The 23,760-nt window shown below is 35.2% G+C and overlaps 1 protein-coding gene across 2 annotated transcripts in view; it reads left to right on the plus strand.

The window, feature by feature from the left end:
- The window catches only part of MGAT4D (MGAT4 family member D), a 42,637-nt gene that overhangs the window by 4,801 nt on the left and 14,076 nt on the right, over positions 1-23,760 (plus strand). For both annotated transcript variants that reach the window (XM_085313219.1, XM_085313220.1), the window contains exons 3-8: positions 11,072-11,233; positions 14,299-14,439; positions 16,330-16,463; positions 18,493-18,539; positions 21,061-21,174; positions 23,002-23,077. In XM_085313219.1, the coding sequence (XP_085169345.1) occupies positions 11,086-11,233; positions 14,299-14,439; positions 16,330-16,463; positions 18,493-18,539; positions 21,061-21,174; positions 23,002-23,077 (660 nt within the window). In that variant the 5' untranslated portion in view covers positions 11,072-11,085. The remainder of the gene's footprint in view (positions 1-11,071; positions 11,234-14,298; positions 14,440-16,329; positions 16,464-18,492; positions 18,540-21,060; positions 21,175-23,001; positions 23,078-23,760) is intronic.

The following is a 23,760-nucleotide window of genomic DNA, read 5'->3' on the forward strand; positions in this document are numbered from 1 at the left end:
AATAAAAAAAAAAAAAAAAGAATTTTAATAAATGCTACTAATAACAATCCTGAGTTAGGATGAAAAGAACGAGATTAAAGTTGATTGGCATGGTTTTCACTTTTTAAAAGTGATTTATGTATTTATTTATTTATAGTATTACCAAGTTGCTTTTCTCTTTGTTAGTTTCCAGTATTAGACGGGAATGTTCACTCCAGAGAAAGTACAAATTTTTGTACATTTGTTTATAAAATGAAAAAAAGCATAACATCTTTGTCATTGGTTATGTGGGTGGCATATGTTGGATAGATCTGCAGAAAGCCACATCTCAGAGTCTCTGAGCTTCCACAGGAAAGATAAAATGGGTATTATTTTCCAAGAAAACATTAGAAGAGCTCTCCTCATAGCACTTTTGAGCCCTGAAGATATGGCTTGTTATGTGACAGTTTGTGTTTATTTTTCTTATATACACTCTCAGAAAAGGTCCAGTTCTGTAAGTGCAGAATAATTAGAATAAGGCAACTGGTGATTTCTGGGATGAATTAAAGATGATTTTGTCAGACTAGCAGTTGTTTTTTTAATTAATTATTTCTGTAATAAATAGAAATAGCAATGTGGATCTAGGTGCTACAAGGTGATTGTGATCTTGAATCCAGTCAAGACAATGTCTTAATCCTTTCTTGTCGGCTATAAAGTTGTTTGTCTTATAGAACTTGACATTTTTTTTTATGGCAGTTCTGCTAAGGATGAGAGAAGGAGAAGTAAGAATATGATGCCTAAGCAACTAAAATTCAGGAGATGACAGAATGAAAGCATTTGTGCTATCCACAAATACAGCCATCACCATTTTATCTTCTGATTTGTGTTTTGTGACTCTTTGCTGAAATTCCATTTTTATTCATTGTTACTTCTTTTTGGCCTTTCTCTGCTGATGCTTCTTTTTTGAAGGGAGTTTCTTCCCTCTTTGTATGTTTTGATTTAATTTTTCTCCTTCCACAATTGTTTCCTCCACAACGAAGTAACTGATTTCTCTTAGATGGCATCATTCTCCTCATTATTATTAGCACCTGCTTCACTAAGAAACATTACGATCCTCTGTTTTTATTACGCATTATAACTTCCCTTGTAGGAAGGAATCATTTGAATAAAAATGAGTGGAATGGTAATTTTGTTAAGAAGAAGAAAAGAACAGATTTTAGAACAGAAAGCAATGGGTCTGAAAACATGTTCAGAAACATATTCTCTCTTAAATGTGATTAATCTCACAAATCTTCTCTCTTAAATGTGGTAAGTCGCATGAATACGTAAAGAGGAGTGTTGATAATGAGAACTAAAGGAGGAGGTAGCGGTATGTGGTAAATGACTTTGTATTAAGTTTGTTTCACTGGAAAGATACAGTCTTTACTCCTGAGTAGTTTAGAAGACAGGGCTTCCCATCTATCCAAAAAAACCCAGGAACAACAGTATGTTGTGCATCAACAATCAGAAGAAAAACAGATACTGCCCTGTTGGTGTCAGGGAATATCTTTATAAGAAGGTAGTCTGAATTGTTTTTTTTTTTTTTTCTTCTAAAACAAGCAAATACTTCTGCTTAGATATTGTTAAATTTCTCTTCTTCTCTGTTATTGAACTCACCTCACTGTTGACGTTCCTGGAGCCCTAAGGAGTTCCTTTCCCACTTTGATCTCAAGCATGAGATTTCTTTTTTTTCTCTTCTAATGTCTGTTTCACTTATCCCATGTGGTAACTGAGAGGTGAAGTACTGTCCCATCTCTTTCACTTATTTGTTAAATTGTCTTCCATGGCACATTTTCTTCTTATTATTTGTTAACTCTCCAGATGGTTATTTCATTTTCCTTCTCTGTTTTGCCCCTAAAAAACAGGTAGTCAAAGATCAAGAGCAGACTAAAGCATATCAAATTAAGCAGTAATATTCCCTTTGATTTCTGTCCATTTACTGCTTCTTGGATTGTAGTGACATTGGAATAAGAGTCTTTTTTTGTTTGTATTTGTTGTACATCTAGAGACTGGGCATCCTAGCTCAGGACTTAGTGGTCCTAAGTACTCTAATAATATAAAAAAATAGTTCTACAAACTTTTGTTTAGTTTCGCCTGCAGCATTTCTACCCTTCAGTATTGACTTGAAGTGCAAATCATGTTTTGTGTCTGTCCTGATTTCTGTCCAAAGAAAAATCAGTAGCTTCAACTAGAGATATTGAGGGGCTATCCAGTTGATATGTATTAACATGTTCAGTGATTTGAGTGAAGTGTTTTTTTTTTTTTTTYCCCCGTTGATAACAGCAGTGCAGTAAATAATTGGTTATTTTCAGTGCAGCTTGCATGCTGGCTAGCACATGTGAGACTTAATTCAAGTACAGGTGACATGAACTGGCATGGCAGGGAAGATGTTTCTGCATCACTTATGTCTAGATTGCATTTTCAAGCTCCTTTTCACAGTCATCAGGAATAGAAACATACTTAAAAAATTAAAGTTCAGAATCTGATAAAGTCAGACTTCAGGGACTGTGGACTTTKGTAATAGCCTATATTGCTATACAACTTTTAAACAATCCTTATAAGGAAGTTTGCATATTGAGTTTTTCCATTACTTCATAAATAAGTATAAACAAAAGGTTCAGTTTCAATAGACTGATGGTTTTGTGGCAAAAGAATGATGAAGCAGTTACAAAGACAATTGATAATCATCAGATCTTCAGCAAATCTGATACTGTCTGTCTAAACTGCTGAGGTAATAGGACCAACTATTTCTTTAACATCCTCTAGAGTGCTTGTACACACAGGCTGCAATTAGCTAGTAATCAGGTTGATTGATGYAGCAATACCTGTTCCACATCCTGCATGGTTTTGCTGTGAGCTTTTTGGTCCCTTCCCAGGCCCTAAGCAAAACCTATCTGAAGCAAACAGTTTGCATCTGAGGGTAGGAAGGGCTGTTGTCAGGATGATACAGATGTTTCTACTGTTGTGCAACTGAGTTGCAATCCAGTTGTTACTTAACCTCCTGACCAAAAGTGTTTGCTCTCATATAATTACTCCTCATAGATTTGTAGTTATGGAAAGCGATATACACCTTATGATTTACATAGTGATTTGCTCACCCAGTTTTAACTAGGGTCTTCCATGCAAGTATTAATCAACAAGAAGTATCACAGGTACACAAAAGTAGAGAAAAATGTAAGGAGGTAAGAAACTTTATTTTTCCACTTGAAAAATACATTTTTGTAGTCATAAGGTAAGAGCACATTATAAACTCATTATGAATGTCTGTAAAGTTTCTTCACAAGAAAGACTATGCCTAAATGAAAATAACTGGTGTCTTGATGGAGTAACAGAATTTTCTAGAAATCACAGCAGTAAGGTAAATTGGGTCAACTCACATGACAATGCGTCTTCATGTTGCATTTACAAGTTAAGGATTAGATGTCTGTGAATTCATTTACAATGTGTTGCTGCCCTCTTCACCTAAATTTGTGGAACACTTTCTCCAAGTAAATCAGAATTAAACTTTGTCTAGTWGGTAGGAGAAACTGATGAAAAATATAGTGTCACAAGAATATGAACATGTTAATACATAAAATGTGTCAAAAAAGGTGAAACCTGGATTTCTTTAATTATTTCTTTGGGAAGGGAGAAGAGAAGAGGAACTGTTCGTACTTATCACGTTCACAGAAATATACTTAAGGTTTAGCAGATTAATATATTAAAATTTTCATTATTTCACAAAGCTTATCATCAGGAAGGGGAAAACAGTAATAACAGAGGGTTTCTGATGAGCCCCAGTTGTTTTCAGCTGAGAAAAGAGTAATGTACATGCTAGCACAAACAACCAATTACACATTTTATTTTTTATTTCCAATAATTTTGTGTGTGGTATGATGCAGTGCTTCAGCTGGCCAACCACTGCTCCTGCCRTGCACCCAAGCAGAGCTCCCCAGGAGATTCTGGTGTCTGTGAGAGAGCTCCTTGCACGCTGGCCGATGTAGACCCAACTGGCACAGTCTGGCTCAAAGCTTCAATTAAATAGTGGCAAACTGACAGACTGACAAGGAGTCTTGAATCACACTATTCTCTCTTCACTTTATTCAGATTTATGAACATGCAGAAACCATTTTTTCTACTTCAGGCCTGTTAAGCTGTGTCTAACCACCAGTACCAGGCCCCAAGGAACCCGGATCAGGGGGCTGACTGGAAGGCCAAATCTTCTCTCTTTTCTTAATGTGTGTGTTTGCTTCCAGTGGAATTGAGAGCATACGGAGGTTATTGCACATCCGTGTCTTGTGCAGTGTGCAGGCAGGATGTGGCCAAAAGGCACAACACAGTAAGAAAACAGTTCCTCTGAACCATTTATTGCTTATTCAGATTCTTTGCATAGTTCTGCCTTTTGATATTTAAATAACGTACAAGCATGTCAAATGAGACTTGAGAGTGTATTTGCTGATCCCCAATTTTATACTAAAATTTGTATCTAAGATTTATGAAAACTATAGATTTACTGGCTTCTAAATATGTTATTTACTGAACTAAGAGTCTGGTGCTTTTTGCAATTAATTTTTCAGGAATGATGGTTGCCTCCTCATCAAAAGTAGAGGAACTGAGTCAAATACAAAATGAGACTAGTTACCGTTGTTCTTCATAGAGGAAGGAATAAGGAACATTTCTGACCTTTTTTTGTTTGCTGTGCAGTGTATCATCACAACCTGTACTTAAGTGTAAATATACAACCTTCATCCTTTCCTAATGCTGCATTTTCCTGGAAGAATACAATTTTATCCAGAAATACTTCAGCTGATAGGCATTTAATTACATGAGTGTGTAAATGAGTGATTGTTGCTACATCAGGCAGAACAGTAAAAATATTTGAAATACTAACCAGAACAAAGCAATAAATAAAATGTACTCATTCACTTAGGACAATTAAGTACTTACCTGAAAAGACCATATTCAAGTCGGAATTTTCCATTGCAAGTAAGAACCTATACTGTTACTAACATTACTATGTTAAAACCAAAATACACCAATTTTAGGCAAACGCCATGGGATAGCCATTCAATTTATACATTTTCCACTTCTTTTCTATTGCTTTCCATTTCTGAGTGAATATTTTAAGACCAATTTTCACTAGGTTTTAATACAGGAAAAAAATTATGTCTAAAATGAGAATTGAGGATTTTTTTGCCAGCATTTAAGATAATGTGCTAGTAGAACATAGTTTTATTTTCTTTTAAACAAATCTGATTATCTATTTTCAGTTGGATATAGTATATAAATGGATTTACAAAAATTATATGCCAATATATGCTATGCCAAAAACAATAGTGGGCCCATGTTTGTTATGTAATTTAGTAATTCAGTGACTAACTTTGATCTATAAGGGTTAGGGTTCTTTTTTAGTATTGAAATACGATTCTAGTTCTCTCTCTAGTATGGGCACTGAGGAATCTTGGMTTCCCATACAACAGAACTGCTGGCACACTGCTCTTTGATGTCACCGGGTTAATACAATGTCCCTGCGCTACCCTCTGCAGCCTTGGAGCTTCTGATGTGGATAATGTCAAAGACAAATAGACCACTGACAGAACATACACCCATCTAGTTACTCTGCTCAGTTAGACACCTACATAAACCTATAAAAACATGGTGAGAATATCGTCACTGCAGGTTAAACCCCATACATTGACCTACCAAACTGCATATTTCATACCCCAGAATCACTATTGGGCAAGGGTTTCAATCAACCAGACGAAAATTGTGCCGGGCTAAAATCAACTTTTTTCTCCTGTTTCTAGACTCTAGCACCAGCCATAGCAATTGTCATCTCTTTCGGAATAAGGATGAGACAGATGAATGGAAACAATTCTTCACTCACTCATTTTAATTTTCCATTTCAACTGTGTAAAATAAACCAACCTGAGCACTGACTCTCACTTCAGAGGCTCCTGAAGATTTGTGTTAAGATATGTTGTGCCCTATGTGTAAAGCTCAACAATTCCCCCACTTCTAACCAAGACTGAATATAATGGGTGAATGTACCCAGTGTAGGTGAAGCTGTTCTGAATTTATGGTAGTTTATCTTGGTTATCTCTAACTTATTGGGAGATGCAAGCAATCCTGTGCTTATATATCATGCACAAATTCAGGAAGGTGTCCTTATCTAAAAGGGTGCATGAATACCTTTAGTGCACTGCTGAATTTAAGTGTTTGTATAAGAACTAAGCGTTCAGAACGAAGAGGTATTGTTTTGGGGATTTTTCCTTCTCGTTCTGACAGAACAGAACCTGAGCTTGCAAAGTGTGCAATAAGAAGACTTAGGAAGGTCTATCTATTTTAGATCAGTTACAGGAAGACAATAAACCACCACAGTTATTAGAGCTATGCATGCTTGAATGCTTTAATATGCTTCATTAACCTGAACAGCGAGCAGTAGTCCCAAGTAGAGAGTATGACAAGATCTTTTGTAGTTAGTATGATCATTTAGTTTTCTTTTAAATGGGGCATTATCAAAGCTGATTTTCTAAAAGAAAGTGTTGTAGATTATGGTAAACAATGTTGCTTGTAATCAAGAAATAAGAGAGAGGTTATTGCATTGCTAGACTCTGGGATTTTTCTTTGTTTCTTGCTGCTGCTCCTATTTTTTCTTTACTTTTTTCCCTTGAATATTAGAAGGAGATAATGATGAGTTGTTCCAGAGCTCTTTTATATTGCCAGAAGTGAATTGTTAGTTAATTCTAGTTGAAAACTAGAAGCCTTCACAATAATGGGAAGTGTGTTTGAAGCTGAGAGGAACAATCCTTTGACTTTCAGAATGAGTATTTGTTTTAGAGATTAGTATTGTTTAGAGATTAGTATTGTTTCTAGAAGTTTTTAAACAGTTGTAGTTTCCAGTGCAAAGAGTTATATATGTGTATGTCTATATTAGGAAATAACACAAGACTGCATTTAAAACCATCTTAGATATTGCCATCTTAGAATTGCACTAGCCGTAAATGTATACAATGCCATAAATATATATGACAATGTAGTAAACAATCTGAAGAGCTGAAGATTTGTCACAAAGCTTTGAATATTATTGTTGATTCCGTGGGTTTTATTTTGTTTCTTTTTTTCCTGGCCTTTAGCCAGCGTGACCCCACTAGGATTTCCTAGTAGGATTTCTGTAGCCTCTCAAAGTGATTGATCTTCAGCCTGTCAAAGTGGAAAAGAAGCCTTTATCTTCATCTGCCTTTTGTAGTTTTGCTATAGGTCCTGGTCTTCTTGCTACTTTCTCTTCTTGACATTCCCCACTGCAGAGGGAACGTTTGTAGACTGGGTGTTATAGTCTGAGTGGTGTTAGGTAAGACTATCAATGGGGATAGAGAGATTGTTTTGCAGTATATCTGAAACTCCTTTTTATGGGACCTCCTTGCCTTGCCAAAATGAGCATATTCATAAAAAACCTCTGTCTGTTCTTTATAAGAAAGCTATTAGAATTTAGAAACGGTCGTTAAAGTTCTGTGTTGATCCTTAGATCCTTAAAGAACACCYTCTCCACGTGCACACTAAAATACGTATGAATTTAATGAACACTTAAAAGTTTGGAGTGTGTAATTTCATAATGTTTTAGATTTTATCTTCTTAGTTTGCTACAATAATTTCAGTAATGAAAAGTGTTTGTGACAATACTATTGCACAACAAAATATAAAAACTTCCGTACTGTATTCTAAACATTAACTAACAGTAATCTTATTTATATGTGATCTAATAGCTCATTGCTTCTTGTTCTATTTCAAACCATAGCAGCATATATGTTTATAAAAAATTTATTCTTCACTAAGGGAAAATGAATGCTCATTCGTTTTTTTTTCAAATTCTTGCTTCACCAGCTGTCAAAATTGAATGAAATACACAAATATTAGAAAGCTTGCTCTATTAAGGCTTCAATTCTGAAAGATTCAGAAGTGTGATTACGCTCTTCTGGCTTGAAGAACTAGGTAAGGCCCATTAAAAATGCTAGCTTCTTTGGCTGTACTCAGTGATAGCCGAGTGATATTGATCTTCTATTGATCAATGCAAATTTGGCAGAAGCATCTACAATGTTAAGGTAGGCATACCTGAAAATAAGCAAGTGAAAATACAAGTACTTGGCACATGCCAGAATGTCAGCCTGGTAGTGGCACTGATAGTTTTGAGTAATACTGGCACTAGGTAGCTAAAGAATTGTAAACAGAGAGAGAGAGAGAGACTGTAAATGTTATTCATCTGTATTTTAATTACTGATTCTTCCTCTAATGTAATTGTACAGAGGGAATTCTGTTTAGCAAAATTTTATGCTATTACAGCACTGGAGATGGCAATGGATTAGCAATTTCTAGCATTTAATTATGAAACGTGTTAGCAGAAATCTCTCTGTTGCAAGATGATCAATTCTCTTTGTGGAAAGCTTTAAGTGATATTGTGTGATAACATGTGTTTGTCCTAAGCTTGTGGGCTCACTCTCTGTTTTTTACATTTTACTGGAAGGAGCATGTTGAACTTTTCATTTAGGGTTATTCTTCCGCTCTGTCTTGGCCCTTGATGCTAACTCTCAAAATAGCAATTGCAGTTTAAAGAAGAATGTACATCTGTTACTTCATCTTCACACCTCTGAATTTGTCTTGAAATTACAAAATAAATCTCCACTGTGTTTACATGTATTGATGCTCTATCTAGAATCACTTTCTTGCAATGTGACTAATACCAGTCAGTTCATGAACTCTGTAGAAACCATGTATAAGAATAAAATGGAAACWGAAGATTTTAATCTAAAGCAAAAAGCTGAAGGTTGTATTATAGCATTGGAAACAACTGTGAAAGATAAGCATAAAAGAAAAWAAATCTAAATAATATTTTATAAGAGAGATCTTCATTATGTGCTCCAGTATTTTTGCTGTCTCAGGGTTCTAGCTCTGTAGCCTGATAACTTATTACAGATTTGTCTTGGAAAACTGCTTTAAACTTTGTTTTCCCTCTGCAGTTGTTAAAAGGTGGAATCTGCTTCCTCCTTTGTCTTTTCATTTATTTATTCTGTTTCTTTCTAAGGGAAATTTACTTAAGTAACCCCAGACTTTCTTGTTGCACACAGCTGTAATAATTCAATTCTCCTCTCTGTGCTACAACCCTGAGTTTACATTCCTGATTGCTTTATATGGACTCCTCCTACTTATAAATGCCCTTCTTGCAGGTCAAAACATTAAGACTGTCAGGAAATTTTAGAAACATTTGTTTTTGTGTGCGTTTTAGTAAACTTACTCTTAATTATCTTTCACTTTTTCATTGAGCTCACTAATAATAATAATACAGATGATGTTTTATTTTTAAAATACTTTTTCTAAACTACTTTCTTCCTTTTAGATTTTTGGGACCTTGCAGTCATGCATTTATTGATTAAATTATGGACTTTATAGGTCCTTAATTAAATGATAAGGGCTTCTACTTACTCCAAGTGGAAAATCCTTTTAGGTAAAAGAGCAAAACAATTTCAGTTACAAATGCTTCTGCAGATTATCACAAATTTATATGTATGTGCCTTTTGCTCTCAATCTCTTCTACAGGCTAGAGTCCCTTGGGCTTCAGTTGCTGAGAGACAATGGTGGATCATAGCAAACAAGTCCCGCTGAGTATGGGACTCAGCACAGTCTAAGAATCGAATGGGAGAAGTGTCTAAACAATGCYACTTGACTTTAAAATGTAGGATAATGCTGAGTTTTGTTAAAATCCCCCTTTTCATTTTTGTCAATTTTATTTTTTTCTAGTAAAACTCTTGCAAAATCCATAATTTATGTGAAATTTAAATGTTTTTTTCAATAGATACCAGCAGAAAATTGAATTGTTAAGTAGTTTCTGAGAATAGGGACAATCTTTTCATATTAAGTTGCATATCATTATGTTATAAAACAGACTAAAATAACTTTTTGAGTRTTACACTGATGTTTGATTTTCGTGCTAACTCCCCTGCAGATATGTTATTAGATAAGAATAGCAAAGTTCTGAAATTTCAGCTATTCTTTTGATAGTGTCTTTTCATGTGGTTTTCCTCCAGTTTTCAGGTCAGTTCCTGAGCTGAGTACACCAGCTTTTGTGCGTGTGTGTGTGTTTTTTTTGTTTTTTTTTTTTTTTTTTTTCCCTTCAGATGGTCTTACACTGAGTGGCATTATTGAAGTGTGTCCTTATGTCACTTTTAACAAGTCTAACAGTCTTTGTTCACATGGTGAAGAAACAGGGAGTCTTATATATAATCTGTGATAACTAAGAAGTTCTGTACATGAGACTAACAGTACTAGCTCTATGTCACTGCTTCTTACGAAAATGGATCTTCTGTAAACAACCTTGAACTTGCCTTATGTGAGAATGTTATGCAAAAAGCAGGAGTTCAAATAACCATTATTCAGATTGAAATGTTCCTAATCTGGATATGATTGTAGGCTATTTAATCAAAGAAGGTCTAAAAATTACAAAGATAACTTTCAAGACAGCACAAATCCAGTTGTTGTCTAGAGAAGTAAATATATTCAGGAGTTCAAATAACCATCCTTTCTAATAGTTCTTAATGTACTTCAGGCACTTTTTGATTCGTAGATGAAGATGGCATACCTTTACATATAGGGAGATGTAACGATATATTTTATATATATATCTTCTATTTTTWAATCTTAATAGCTGTTTTATACAGTAGAAAGCCACTATATAATTACTCTCTTCAGCATAACAAGGGGCCATCAGGATTTGTCATTACTGAAAAAGTTGTTGATTTTACTGGATAATACCTTTCCCACAATTCATAGTTTTTGACTGATTTTTTCCTTATTACTGATGTCACCTTCTGATTTCTTGTCTTCCCTTTCAAGACTTTGCACAAGTGTACTCACTAAACTGTGTCCCTACTTCTTAATACTCTTCCAGATGTCTTTATTCAATGAGTAAACTTTGAATGGCCTCCTTTTAAATTTTTTTATACTCTCCTGGTAATGTCGTCTTCTGGACTGTCCTGTATTCTTAAACCTTCTCTTTATTCTATTATATAATTAACCTTTTTTGAAAGCAATTACATTCTCATTGCAGGAAATGACTTAGACATGTACAAAACCCAGCTTCTGGAACTTCATCAAAGACTATTATATGCTGAAAAAGAAAACAAAAAAAGATCACATGAACTGAACAGTGCCCTAGGAGAAATTAAACGTGTAGTTGCAAAAGCGGTGAATTCAACAACAAATCGTACAGGTGTGTATGTATAAAAATGTATTATCTTAAAGGATTGAAGTTTTGTGCACTCATGTTTATTTACCACTGGTGTAGAGAGAAAAATCATTGATTTAATGATATCAGCATTAGGTAAAAGTTCCTTTAAAAAATGAGTGGGAAAGCAATCTCTAACCACTCACTATATGGAATCTGTTACTAATTAAGCAAATGAGAAATAAACTGTGATCAAAATAGACTGCGGTGATGTCACAGTGGTAAACACAAGTAAGTGCTGTTCACTCCCTTTACAGTTTACTCACTCTTTTTTACTGCCAACTACAGAGCACTAAATAAGCTATTTTTACCAGCTTTTAGTATACCATTACACATTGATATATACTAAGGCTGTAATTTTGGGAAGAGGGAGGTCTGCTTTTTTAATTTTTTTAGGAAAATGGACACCACAATGCAATTAAGTTTATTCCAGTGATCTGGTTTCTTCCTGTTTTTTTTTTTTAAAGTTCTTATTAATTTGTTTTACGAAACCCCACACATTAGGTCCTACTGTCTTACAGCCCCTACTTTTTTAATCTACTGTGTGCACTGATAGTTGCAGATAACAGACTAGATGATTCAATTCCATCTCCTAAAAGAAACAGTGTAGATGCTTATAATTAAATGCTTAACTGTTAGCAGCATTGTGGCCCTGTAAGTATTTATACAGTAGAGAACGTTGTTGCCGCTAGTAGCCTCACATACTGTGGACAAAGAGTTCATGCCTAATGCATGTAATAACAGTAGAGCTGAGTGCAAGTCTCCATCCTCCTGCCATTTTTTTTCTTACTGAAGGCAAATGAACATCAGAAAGTGTTGAAGTTGTTGTCTGTTCATGGGATTCAAAGGAGAAATTTCTTGAACATCGCTGAATGTTTTTTCTTCTATTTTTACTTAGTCTTCTGCTTCCCATTCCAATCATGTTTTGTTACATGTAGTAAAACTAATATCCTTTGCCTAGCCCTTGATGGAGATTATAGAAGTGGAGAGTCCTTGAAAAGTTAGGAAGGCAGTAAGAAAAAAGTTTCTATGCAGCAAAATTCCAATACGTTTAGTGGCAAAGCAATGTGGGAGGAGTTGAGGGTGTCTTTTGTACACAAAGGTCTAGACATACGTATTAAATTGTTTTTGAAAACTGAAACAGCATTCTGGAGGGGGGRATCTCTGATAATTTGTTATTTTTGGTGAGAGTATCTTGGAGGCTGAAGAACTTCAAACAGATATTGCCTACTTGGTATACTTCTGGCTATGTTGATCTAACTAGATGAATAAAGATGAGTATAGTCATTTGTAGGGATTATTTTAAGTAACTTTTGATGGTGGTAAATTTGGGAATTTGTTGCAGATGGCTTTCTTAGGCATAATGGCTTTCCATTTAAGTCAATAGGCCTTGTGTTGTTCTACTGATTGTGGAACTGTGGGTTTTCAAGTTTTCTGTATTTTGGAAGGCTGTTAAAATGATTTTGTTGGCTAAATTTACTTGAGATAYTGTTCTGATATCATGAAGTCCCCCAGCACCAACCTCTTTGCACAGGTGATTAAAGTATCTAGGGGAGGCACACACTGAGGTATGAATTACCTGAGGCAAATTCATGGGAGCTTTTTTTTCTTTCAGGGCAAGACATTCACCTTGTGAGTAGTAGCAGGGTATAGATAAATTCAGTAACAAAGAATGACAGACAAAACTGTAGTATGAGAGCCATACACTGCCTATGTTAGAAAGATAAGATTTAAGCCTTTAGATGGCTGGTTAATAGGTAACCTGGAGTGATTTTAAATTTTGTTTCCAAGCAGTTTTGTTGAAGATTAGAAGGACCATTTACTGTTCTTCCTCTCATAAAATCTAGTCTTCCTTTTAATCCTTTCAGATACCTCCCCTTTCTTTAGTTGCATTGTGCCTGTCATCTGTGCTCCTATGGGTATCTTACATTAGCTATAAAATTTTTTTGCAAGCTTATAAGTGATTTTATAATAATTTTAGAAGTAGATTGTTCAGGTTTTAGTAGCTCTTTAAATTTTTTCTAAAGRATGTTTAGCACCACTGGAACATTCAGGAGTGTTTATATAAAGAAATATAAACTAGTAAATGAATGTTGTCTGTTTTTTATATAGCTTCTTTTTTAAAATAGGTTTATATTTAAAGGTCACACTTTAGTTATTTTAACGTTAATAAGTACATTTTTTTTAATCTTCATTTTGAAATAGTAGAGAATAAATATTCCTTCTTTTTTTTTTCTCCATTAATATTACAGTCTTTTGTTTCTTGAATTTTTTTGAAGGCTTGAACCTGGTTGTCCCTTTTTTGAAGGCTTAAGTCTGATTGTCCTTTTTGTTATAGGACTTTTATATATAATGACTTCTGATTGGGCCCTTCATGCGCATCCTGAAAATTACCATGTGTTACATTCAAGGGAAAGCATTGAACTCTATTAAGTTAAGTTACTAAGAAATTTATTAATCATAATCAGTATTTCTTTTTGTTAGTTAAAAAAACAAAACAAAACAAAACAAAACCTGAAACCTGTGCAAAAGATGTACCATTTTTCTCTAGCTGTATTTAAAATAACTGTTTATTGTGTTTTAAATTAGGCCTAGTCCTGCAGCTATCTATGCACTGAGAACTCCAGATGGAGTTCCACAGGAAGTTCAGGATTGGAGCTTTATGTTATTTTCTGGCTGTGAGGTGGATCAAACAATGGGATTCTCAACTAATTGCCATATTAGGGGTTCAGTCTCATTGGGGTGTATATGTGCTATTGTAATGCATTGCCATGAATTCATTCCTGAGATCTAGTCAGGCCTATTCCTGAGATATGCTGGAGAAACTGGGAAACTTCACTAGACTGAAATAGGAATCAATTGCCAGACAAGCTAATTATTAACCATCATGAAGTACTCATGTGAAATATAATCTTTTCTGATAAATGGTTCTGATTGAATAACCTTGTGTGTGGTAATCTAAAATTTAATTGAGGAAAAGAATTTGAATAATGGTCTTTGCAGCTGGATTTTTATATTATGTATGTATGTGGATTTGTTGTTTCTTTAAGATGATATGAAGTGGAAAGTATTAAATCTCACCAGAAAACTCCCCATGCATCTTACAAATATGTACTGTTATCTACCTCATCTTCGAGAATATGAAGGTTCYGTTTTTCCAAATGTTGTTATTGGGCAACAGAGAACTGGAGGTAAGAAATAAAAATTGATTTATATTTTGTGTACATTTCTAGAAATTTATTAAATTCTATCAATGAAACATACTCAAACTTTGGAGGGTTTTTTTTCCCCCTAAATTTTAAAATGTTGACAAATTGAATAAATTTTCACAGAGTGACAGAAGCACCTTTACCATTCCCATCCCAATTTCAAGTCCTCACTTCTAGGTATTCTGGTAAATCTTTTCAAATATCAAAAAATAGTCATAATTGAAAGCAGTATCTTTTTGTTCCTAGTCATGTTCTCGTATGACTAAGATGCATTGACTGACATTTTCCCCACAGAATTAGTGTGCTTACAGAACCCAAGAATTTCCAATTTGAAATATATTAATAAAATTCCAATGCAACTTCTTCATTCAAGTGAGAAATCAACTGATGCATGGAGAAAAACCAGTGAATTCCAATGAACCATAATACAAATGATTAAGTTACAGCTTCTCCAAGCTCTTGGGTAGTAGGTAAAAAGAATAGCCAAAAGGAGCAAGCAAACTGTAAACTGGTCAACCATTTGTCTGTTTTTTGTATTTGTTGAACTTTCGACTTTTTTATGTAAAGAAACATCGGCAACACTTTTGATTTAATTAAGGAAAAATTTGGCACTGCCCATGACARTGGGTATTTTTCTACAGTCTTCTCATGAGTATGTGTAATTGTAGCAATGTGATCTAGCGCAGTAGTTCTCACTGAGTGCCTGAAAACCAGTGTTAGTCTACAAAGCATCAGAAGGTAGTTAGCAAACAGTTGCAGAAAAACCTTGGAAAACCAAACACATTCTCTAGCAAACAAAAAAGTAGTAAGTAGTAAAAGAACACAATGTTTATTTATAAATGAAAATCACAATAGCAAGACTGTACTTCAACAAGTACAGATTGACCTTCAGTGTGTTAAAAGGAAAGCTAAAACACAGTGGTTTAGCAATTTACATACTGGAAAGGAGCACTGGAACTTCTATGGTTTGAATTGACATTGGCACCAATAATGAGCAACTCAGTATCTATTAATTTCCTTCAAAATATGCTGCTTCCTTACCAGCCTCACAAACTTTCTATGACTAGGAGTCTTTTCTACAGGTTTATTGAGTCTTATTAGGTTATTGACTTCTGGAATGCACTCACTGATTAAAAAAAAAAAGAAAAGAAAAGAAAAAGAAAGAAAGAAAAAAGAAAGAAAGAAAGAAAAAAGAGAGAAAGAAAGAAAAAAGAGAGAAGTCCTGCTTAAAAACTGATTATGTCATACAGCATGGTTTTATCAGCAATGCAGCCTTTCCCAGAGTCTGTTTCGGTTCCTTTCTTCTTATTATTGATTATACCTAAACCATCAGTTCACATTTAAACTGCTCAGAAAGCAGTTTTGAGCTGAATTCCTTACTGAGATATATAGCACTTGCTTCCTTTGAGAAAGTCATTTGCTCACTAAAGCAGTGTTGGGTAGCTCTTAACTACTTGGATCTCTTCAACTCCATACAGACAGCTAGGACAACTTTTTCAATATGTGCTTTTGAAACCCAATAGCAGATGCCCATGTGTTTGACAGAGGTAGTAATGGCTCTAAATTGTTAAAATAACTTGCCATCTGCACAGCGTAAAGGCAGTGCCTAGAACACAGATATAAGCTTCTCTAACCTAAGCCTAACTAGAAGTATCTCCTCTTTCAGGTAGCAAGAAAAATTATGTTATAGTTCTGTGGGAATATTAACTGTCACCAAGTAAGCCAATCAGTGAATGCTTGTGGTTATAGTTATCTTCTAACAGGATAGACCTGTTCTTGTGTTCTCATGGTTATGTCAAATCAAAATTAAAGTGGAATTAAAATTTCTCTTTATTTGACTTAAAATGAAGTGATGGACTTCTGTCTTTGCAGTCTCACTGGTCATGGGTATTCCTACAGTGAAAAGGGAAAAACAAAATTATCTGATGAATACACTGCATTCCCTATTATATGAACTTTCTGAAGAGCAAAAGAATGACTGTGTAATAATCATCTTCGTAGCTGAGGTAAGTTAGTATGGAAACATGCAGTATGCTAATAAAAAGACAATGTGAAATTTGTGTCTTAATATAATGATGTAGGAAATTCCACAATATATTGTCAGCCAGGACTTCTGGAGGGATTTCTTTAAGGGTGGAGTAAATAGAAAGCAGTTAGTGCCTCAGTCTTCGGATGTGGTGAAAAAAGACCTGCAACTCAAATGATAGGAGGGGAAGAAAGTCATAGTTACAAACACAGTTGCTGCAGCCAGATTTTCAGATAAAATCTTATGACCTTTTACTGTCTCTGAAAGTAATGTATTCTGTTACAAGAATGAAAAGTAAATCCTCCCAGGAAAGTTTCACAGGACCTAAAAAATTTAGACTTACTCAGTCTGACAAAAATACCTTGACATGTTGAAGCCTTGCCTTCTGCATGTGAACTGGCATTTCTTGTGAACAAGAAAACAGTTTTAAACTGTTCAGAGACAAACTATCCATATTTGGAAAAATAAAGAATACTCAATTTAAATTGTTAATGGTAGGTAAAATTTCTCAGATTTCCAATATGATCAAGATATTTTGGAAAAAAAATCATAGAAGGGAAATAGCTAGTGACTTACATATGACAGACTGGAGAATTACTCAGACCTTATATTTATTCTTCATATTTCTTTATCCTTCTATAAACAATGTTCAGTTTCATGTATGTATTTATTAAGAGTTAAAGTTTTGGCTTAATCACTATTTATAACAGCTTTTGCAATTGTCATACTATATTCAGATCTTGGCTTCTCCTTTCAGTTTTGATCATGGTAATAACTAGGTAGGCCTGATTCTACTGGCTCCTTTTCCCCTTCAGCCTAACTTTCGGGAGCTGAGCTTATTTTAGAGTAGTGTATTTCCCAATGAGAAGGCTCAGCAGCACAAGATTTGCCCAACTGCCATTCAGTTAAAACATTCCCGTATGCTGTTTCAGAGTTCTTTGAATTTTCAAGCCTTAGCTTCTAAAATGGTAAAGTTTCCCACTTTGGATAGTCCCAGAGCGGCATGTTTAACAAATTGTAGTTTAGATAGTAATTTCATGGTCAGTTTAAACTAATTTAAGATCCAACGGCTCCTATAAGAGTCAATCTCTCTCTTCTCCCTTCCCCAACATCACATTCTTGCAACTTCCAAATTAGAACTAGTTGATCATAATATGAGAGGTGATAAGATAGTGGAGAAGGGCAGGCATGTTCACTGATCATGTATCCACACCTTCAGTTTCCCAGAAAGTTTTAGAAGATCTGGTTAAATGTTTACATGATGGGTTAAGTTGGAGTAATTTATAGGCTGAAAGTGAATAAAGTTTGTTATTTTCTTCTTGTCATGGTTCTTTATTTACCACATCTGATCTTTTTTATTTATTACAAATTAAAAAAAACTCATAAGACAGGCCATACATTGCTTTGGAAATCACATCCATAAAACTTAGTACTGTTTGATGTAGTTAACGATGCTTTCCACATTAAAAGACATTAAAAAAAATCATTTGACAGTAGCAATGATAAGTATATCCTCATAATTCTCAGACTAAGTGCCCTAAGTTTATTATATTGAGAAGAAGCTCTATGTAAAAATTACGGATATTGTAGCTTTGGGAAATTTTGCTCGGGTGACTCTTCTCAGCAGCAATAGGCTCTCTTTTATGATTTTTGGTTGATTTGAAACATTTATTTTTATTGACAGTTGTATGACTCTGCTTTTCTGGTATAACTGGAAGCTGTAAAACAGTTTCCCTAGAAAATGGCTTGAGTACATGAAGAAGCAGTGAGAAACCAAAATGCAGAAAGCATAACTAGAGATAAATTGTTTCTATTTTCAATTAGATTAAAAGTTCCGTTGTCCTGAGATCTCAACACTGTCTTTTAGTAGAAATGCTTCTCTTGCTTGCAATGAACAGAATTAGAGAACAGAAATGAAGTGGCTGCATGTAAATATTCCCTACAAAATGTTATTTAATACTTAATACAAAATAGGTGAAATTTAAATATTAACCCACTTCTTTTTTCAGGCGAATGCAGAATATGTTAACAGTGTTGCAGAAAGTGTTAGGACAAGGTAAGTAGTATACTGTGTAACACRGAACAGTTAATAAATACATTTCCAGTATTTATGGAAAGAATTAGAGCATTTCATCAATAAATTATAAAACTATCATACTGAAATGGAGCTACTATGAAAAAAATCAAAGGTGCACTCTATTTGTATGTGCATCTGTGAAATTCAAACACAAAGATGTATATCAGTTTATTTTTCTTTTCTCATTTCATAAATATACTTTAACTAATTAGGTAAGGCCTCTGATAAATATTTACTTGAGCCTAAGTCTTTTCCTGGTGAAATTAATGATGCAATTCAAAGCACCTGGGGCTGTGTGCGTTAAGTCCCCACTGACTATAGTGCTCTGCAATGTATTCTGATATCTTCTATGTTTTCTAGATGTTTTTGTTTCCTAGTTTGCCTCTTTTTACATAAAGGCAATGGATTTTGGACACCAGTCAGCTTATAATACTATGTAATGGATAGCATGAGATGCCTATCCTTTGCTATGCCAAATTAAAGTAACAGTTATCAAATGAAGGCTTGGATTCCATTGCTTTCTTTTTGCTTTCCCTCACCACTCTTTCCAACAGACATTTCATGTGTGCAAAGAAAATGTAGAGCAGCTTGAGAAGAACAACTGCTAAATTAAACTGTTTGGGCAAAAAATACATTCAATACATTCATTGATAGCATGATTTTGTCTTACTAATGCTGCTTTCCAAGAAATGGTATRAAGTATCTAATAGCCACAGAACAGATAAGGCTAAAGCCCCTGAAGGGCAGGTGACTAAAAGAGAGCAATAGATGGTATCTGCGTGTAGTTGTAGTGCTGATGTTGCTGGTTTTCTTTGGTGCACAAAGTTGTTGATGAGTTACCTACTGTGTGGCCAGTATTTGAAGTGAAACTGCTTCCCCCCTCTCTCCTTCTTTAAAAATGAACCACAACAAAGCTCCCAATCTCTGTATCAATGTTTTATTACAATAGTAAGAAAAAAATAGAACAAGATCTCCCAAAGAAGTTTCCTTCTTTCTATCATTTTTTGAGGCTTTGGTGCAGATTTTTCTGCAGATTCTCCAGACAGTGTTTACACTGCAGTTTTCCTCCAAATGGCTCCCCAAGCTCAGCCTACTAGCTAAGTAATAACAATAGCTTTCTCCCTCCAGGAGGTTTAGTTTGTTTAGCTTTAAGAGGGGTGCTGTAGCTAGGACCAGGTGAACATGCAGTCTTCCTCTGTACTGTTTAGCACCAGAAAGTACAAGTACAGTGTGTACAGCAAATTAAGCACTTGCCTCTTTTTTTTTTCTTTTTTCTTTATGATTGTTGGAAATGTTTCTGTAGAGCAGATGCTGTTGTCACTATTATACAGTAAAATTTTCGTTCTGTCTTATCAGCATACTTTCACTGTGATACCTTTTAATTTTTACTGTTTTTACTGTCTTTTTTCAGTAATCATAGAAAAGGAGGAACGTAGGACTGAGAAGTCCTCCTTATTTAGTGATTCTATGCCTATTAAAAACTGAATAACTTATTTTACATATTCTAGAATGGGGGGGGGGGGATATCTTAGTTCTAGTTACTGCTCCCAAGGTTGATTATGTATTTTATTCACTAACTTTTAAAACGCAAAATATAATCCTTGGAGTATAGACTAGACCTAGACTCCCCATACCAAAGCCGCAATCCAAGAGAGTATCATTTTGGGTAGCTGTAGGATTAGAGCTAAAAAAGAATAAGGAAACTAGTAGCTCACATGGAAAGGGTAACTTTAGTGTGTAGTTCTGGATAATGGGTTTGGCTGTAAATTACAGCTGCATTTCAGGAACCATCTCAGGATTTTATGCATAAACACCTATATATCTAGGAGAGGCAAGATTTCTAAGACACACTTCTCTTCCATGTTTACTGTGACTTGAATGAAGTAGTGTCCTGCCTGTTCTGCTGGTTGTCAGAAGTCCTTTCTTGGTTCCTAATGTCTTGATTTACAATATTGAGGGCTGGAGCACCTGCCCTATGAGGACCGGCTGTGAGAGATGGGCCTCTTCAGCCTGGGGAAGAGAAGACTGAGGGGGGATCTTATTCATGTACCTGAAGGGAGGGTGTCAAGGGGACGGGGACAAACTCTTTTCAGTTGTCCCGTATGACAGGACAAGAGGCAATGGGCAGAAATTGAACCATGGGAAGTTCTGCCTGAAGGTGAGGGGGAAWTTCTTCCCTGTGAGAGTGACGGAGCACTGGACCAGGTTGCCCAGAGAGGTGGTGGAGTCTCCTTCTCTGGAGATCTTCAAGGCCCGCCTGGGTGCAACCCTGTCTAACATGCTCTAGGTGACCTGCTGAGCAGGGAGGTTGGACTAGATGATCTTCAGAGGTCCCTTCCAACCTTACCCATTCTGTGATTCTATGATAGCTGATTTGGGTTGCTTGCTGGAGTTGTGAATCTTACTCTGAAGGAGCAAACCTAACTTTTAGGAACTGCTGTCTTTGGTTGCCTCAGAAAGACTTTTGAGGAATGGAGTCTCATTGAACTTCTCTTTGTAGCTTCCCTGGTGAAGTCCAGTCTGGAGTCCTGGAGGTTGTTTCTCCTCCTGCTTATTATTATCCATCTCTTTCCAATCTGAAGAAAACATTTGGGGATTCAGAGGACAGAGTAAGGTAATAAAACTATATAAAACCTAAGAATTCTTTCTAAGAGCATAGAATGGAAATTTCTGCAAAAGTCAATATTGTCTGAGCTGATAAAGTTTGTGAATTTCAAAGATAATGGACCTTAAGTGTACTTTTTTGAATTATTACGCAAGGGAGTCTCGAGAAAAGCTATGCTCATCAGCTATTGCACATCAGCTTCAGGGTTAGAACCAAGGCTGCTTCTGTGGGTCCAGAGTGTAGCCATTCCACAGGTTTTAAACCAGATGGAAAATGCTGAGTGGTGATAGGCTAGATGATCCAGTAACAGAGGACAAAAATAGGAAAATGTTTTATCTAATGATCTGAGGAGGGGACTCTGAGAATACCCAAAGAAAACCTCATGTAGCCTTGTAACTAGCTAGTAACAGCTACTACAGGTTTAATGACCTAACCTTTGGTGATTGTGCACTTTCTTTTCTTCTGGGGATTTTATTGGCTTACGTGCACCAAATTCATTTAGAGATTGCAACCTAACAAAATTGATTTACTAGAGGAAAATAATTTTCTTTTGACCAGCAATAATGATAATTTACTAGGAAAATTTATTTCATCTGATTTTAATGTACTTAGGAGCTACCCAAACAATGCCAGCAGGAAGGCCGCAATATTTAAACTTTATGATGAATAAAATCAGAGTGTATATATATGTATACATATATATGTATGCATGTATATGGGACTTATAGATAAGCCTCCTATTCTCCAGAGCAKAAACGTGTTTATGTACTTATATTTGTTTGAGATGATTAGAGTTGAATTAGATACAATATAAATACACTTTGATGTTAATTGTTCTAAATAGTTATGAATGACTCACCAAGATGATCAGAGGGCTGGAGCACCTGCCCTATGAGGAACRGCTGCGAGAGCTGGGCCTCTTCAGCCTGGGGAAGAGAAGACTGAGGGGGGATCTTATCAATGTGTACAAATACCTGAAGGGAGGGTGTCAAGGGGACGGGGACAAACTCTTTTCAGTTGTCCCGTATGACAGGACAAGAGGCAATGGGCAGAAATTGAACCATGGGAAGTTCTGCCTGAAGGTGAGGGGGAAWTTCTTCCCTGTGAGAGTGACGGAGCACTGGACCAGGTTGCCCAGAGAGGTGGTGGAGTCTCCTTCTCTGGAGATCTTCAAGGCCCGCCTGGATGCAACCCTGTCTAACATGCTCTAGGTGACCTGCTGAGCAGGGAGGTTGGACTAGATGATCCCCAGAGGTCCCTTCCAACCTTACCCATTCTGTGATTCTATGATTCTATGATTCTATGATTCATTATCTAATAGCAACTTTATCCTTTAGTAAAATGAGATATTATACTTAATGGAGAAAAATCTATATTTACATTTGAACTTGAAAATGAAGTTTATCAACCTGCTTCTGTGTTGCTGATCAGTAAAAACACTCAATTTTAAAGCATTTTAAATTATGTCTAAATAATATTTTTTTTTAAATCTCTGTTCTTCATAATATAATGAATAGAATCTTTAAGTCATTTAACATGAATATGCTTATTAATTAAATGTTTTATTTCAGACTGAGTTGCTACAAGTTGAAATATTTTGATTAATTTCCATTAAATTTTAAAGAGAAGTTGAATTATTTACAAATGTTTATATTAATTATAGAGGAAATTTTAAAACAGGTTATTTTAGATCAAAAAATACTACTTACTTTACTCTTATTCACTTAATGAATTAGAGTGCTCAGCTTTATGATTTATTGTTTTAATGCTTTTATTGTACAAATAACTCTTGTAAAACTGCAAAATAGCTTATCAGAATTTGCTGCTCACATTTAGGTGGAGAACTAAACAGAATTTGGATTATAGCTTTTTAATGCTATATGCCCAACCTAAGGGAACATTTTATTTACAGGTATGTTCACAATGTGATTAAGTAGCTGTAATACTGATTATTTCTGTGACGATATACATCTTGGAGATGTGTAAATACATTAATGTAGTTTAGAAAGAAATATGAAAAGGAAAATACTTTCCTGTCCAATGCCTATGCTTCTACTGTATATGGGCTATGTATTACTTTTCTGTTGCTTCATTTTAACTTCGCTTAGGTAGATAAATAAGAGGAACAAATGGAAACCCATTTATTGCGTATCATTTAAGGAATTTACCTTTCTTTGCAACTGTGCATATGCCTTTTTCCTTCAGAAAGTACTGATGAGTAAAGGGAAATAAGCTGTGATTACATATTCTGCTGTCCTTCAGATGGCAATTGGGCAAATGGACTAGACAGTTCTTATCTTACATTTCCTGATCAAATGGTGTACAGCCATTGCGTAACTTCCTTTGGCAGATGAGAGCATATGAATGACAAATGGCTATAAGCTGAAGCCAGAAAAAAATCAAATTAGAATTTGGGTACAACATACTAAATGTTAAGGGTAATTACATGTAGCATTATTTACTGAAAAAGAACTGACATTGAAATTACTAAGCAATAGCAAGATGCTCTTCAAGAAGTTATGCTTTAGTTGAACATAAATTACGGGGCTCAGTAGAGGGTTAATTAAATTACTTTTAATGTCTTAGGCTACATAG

The sequence above is a fragment of the Rhea americana genome, unplaced genomic scaffold (genome assembly GCF_003343005.1).
Source record: "Rhea americana isolate MKP2758 unplaced genomic scaffold, rheAme1 scaffold_38, whole genome shotgun sequence".
Taxonomy (NCBI): Eukaryota; Metazoa; Chordata; class Aves; order Rheiformes; family Rheidae; genus Rhea; species Rhea americana.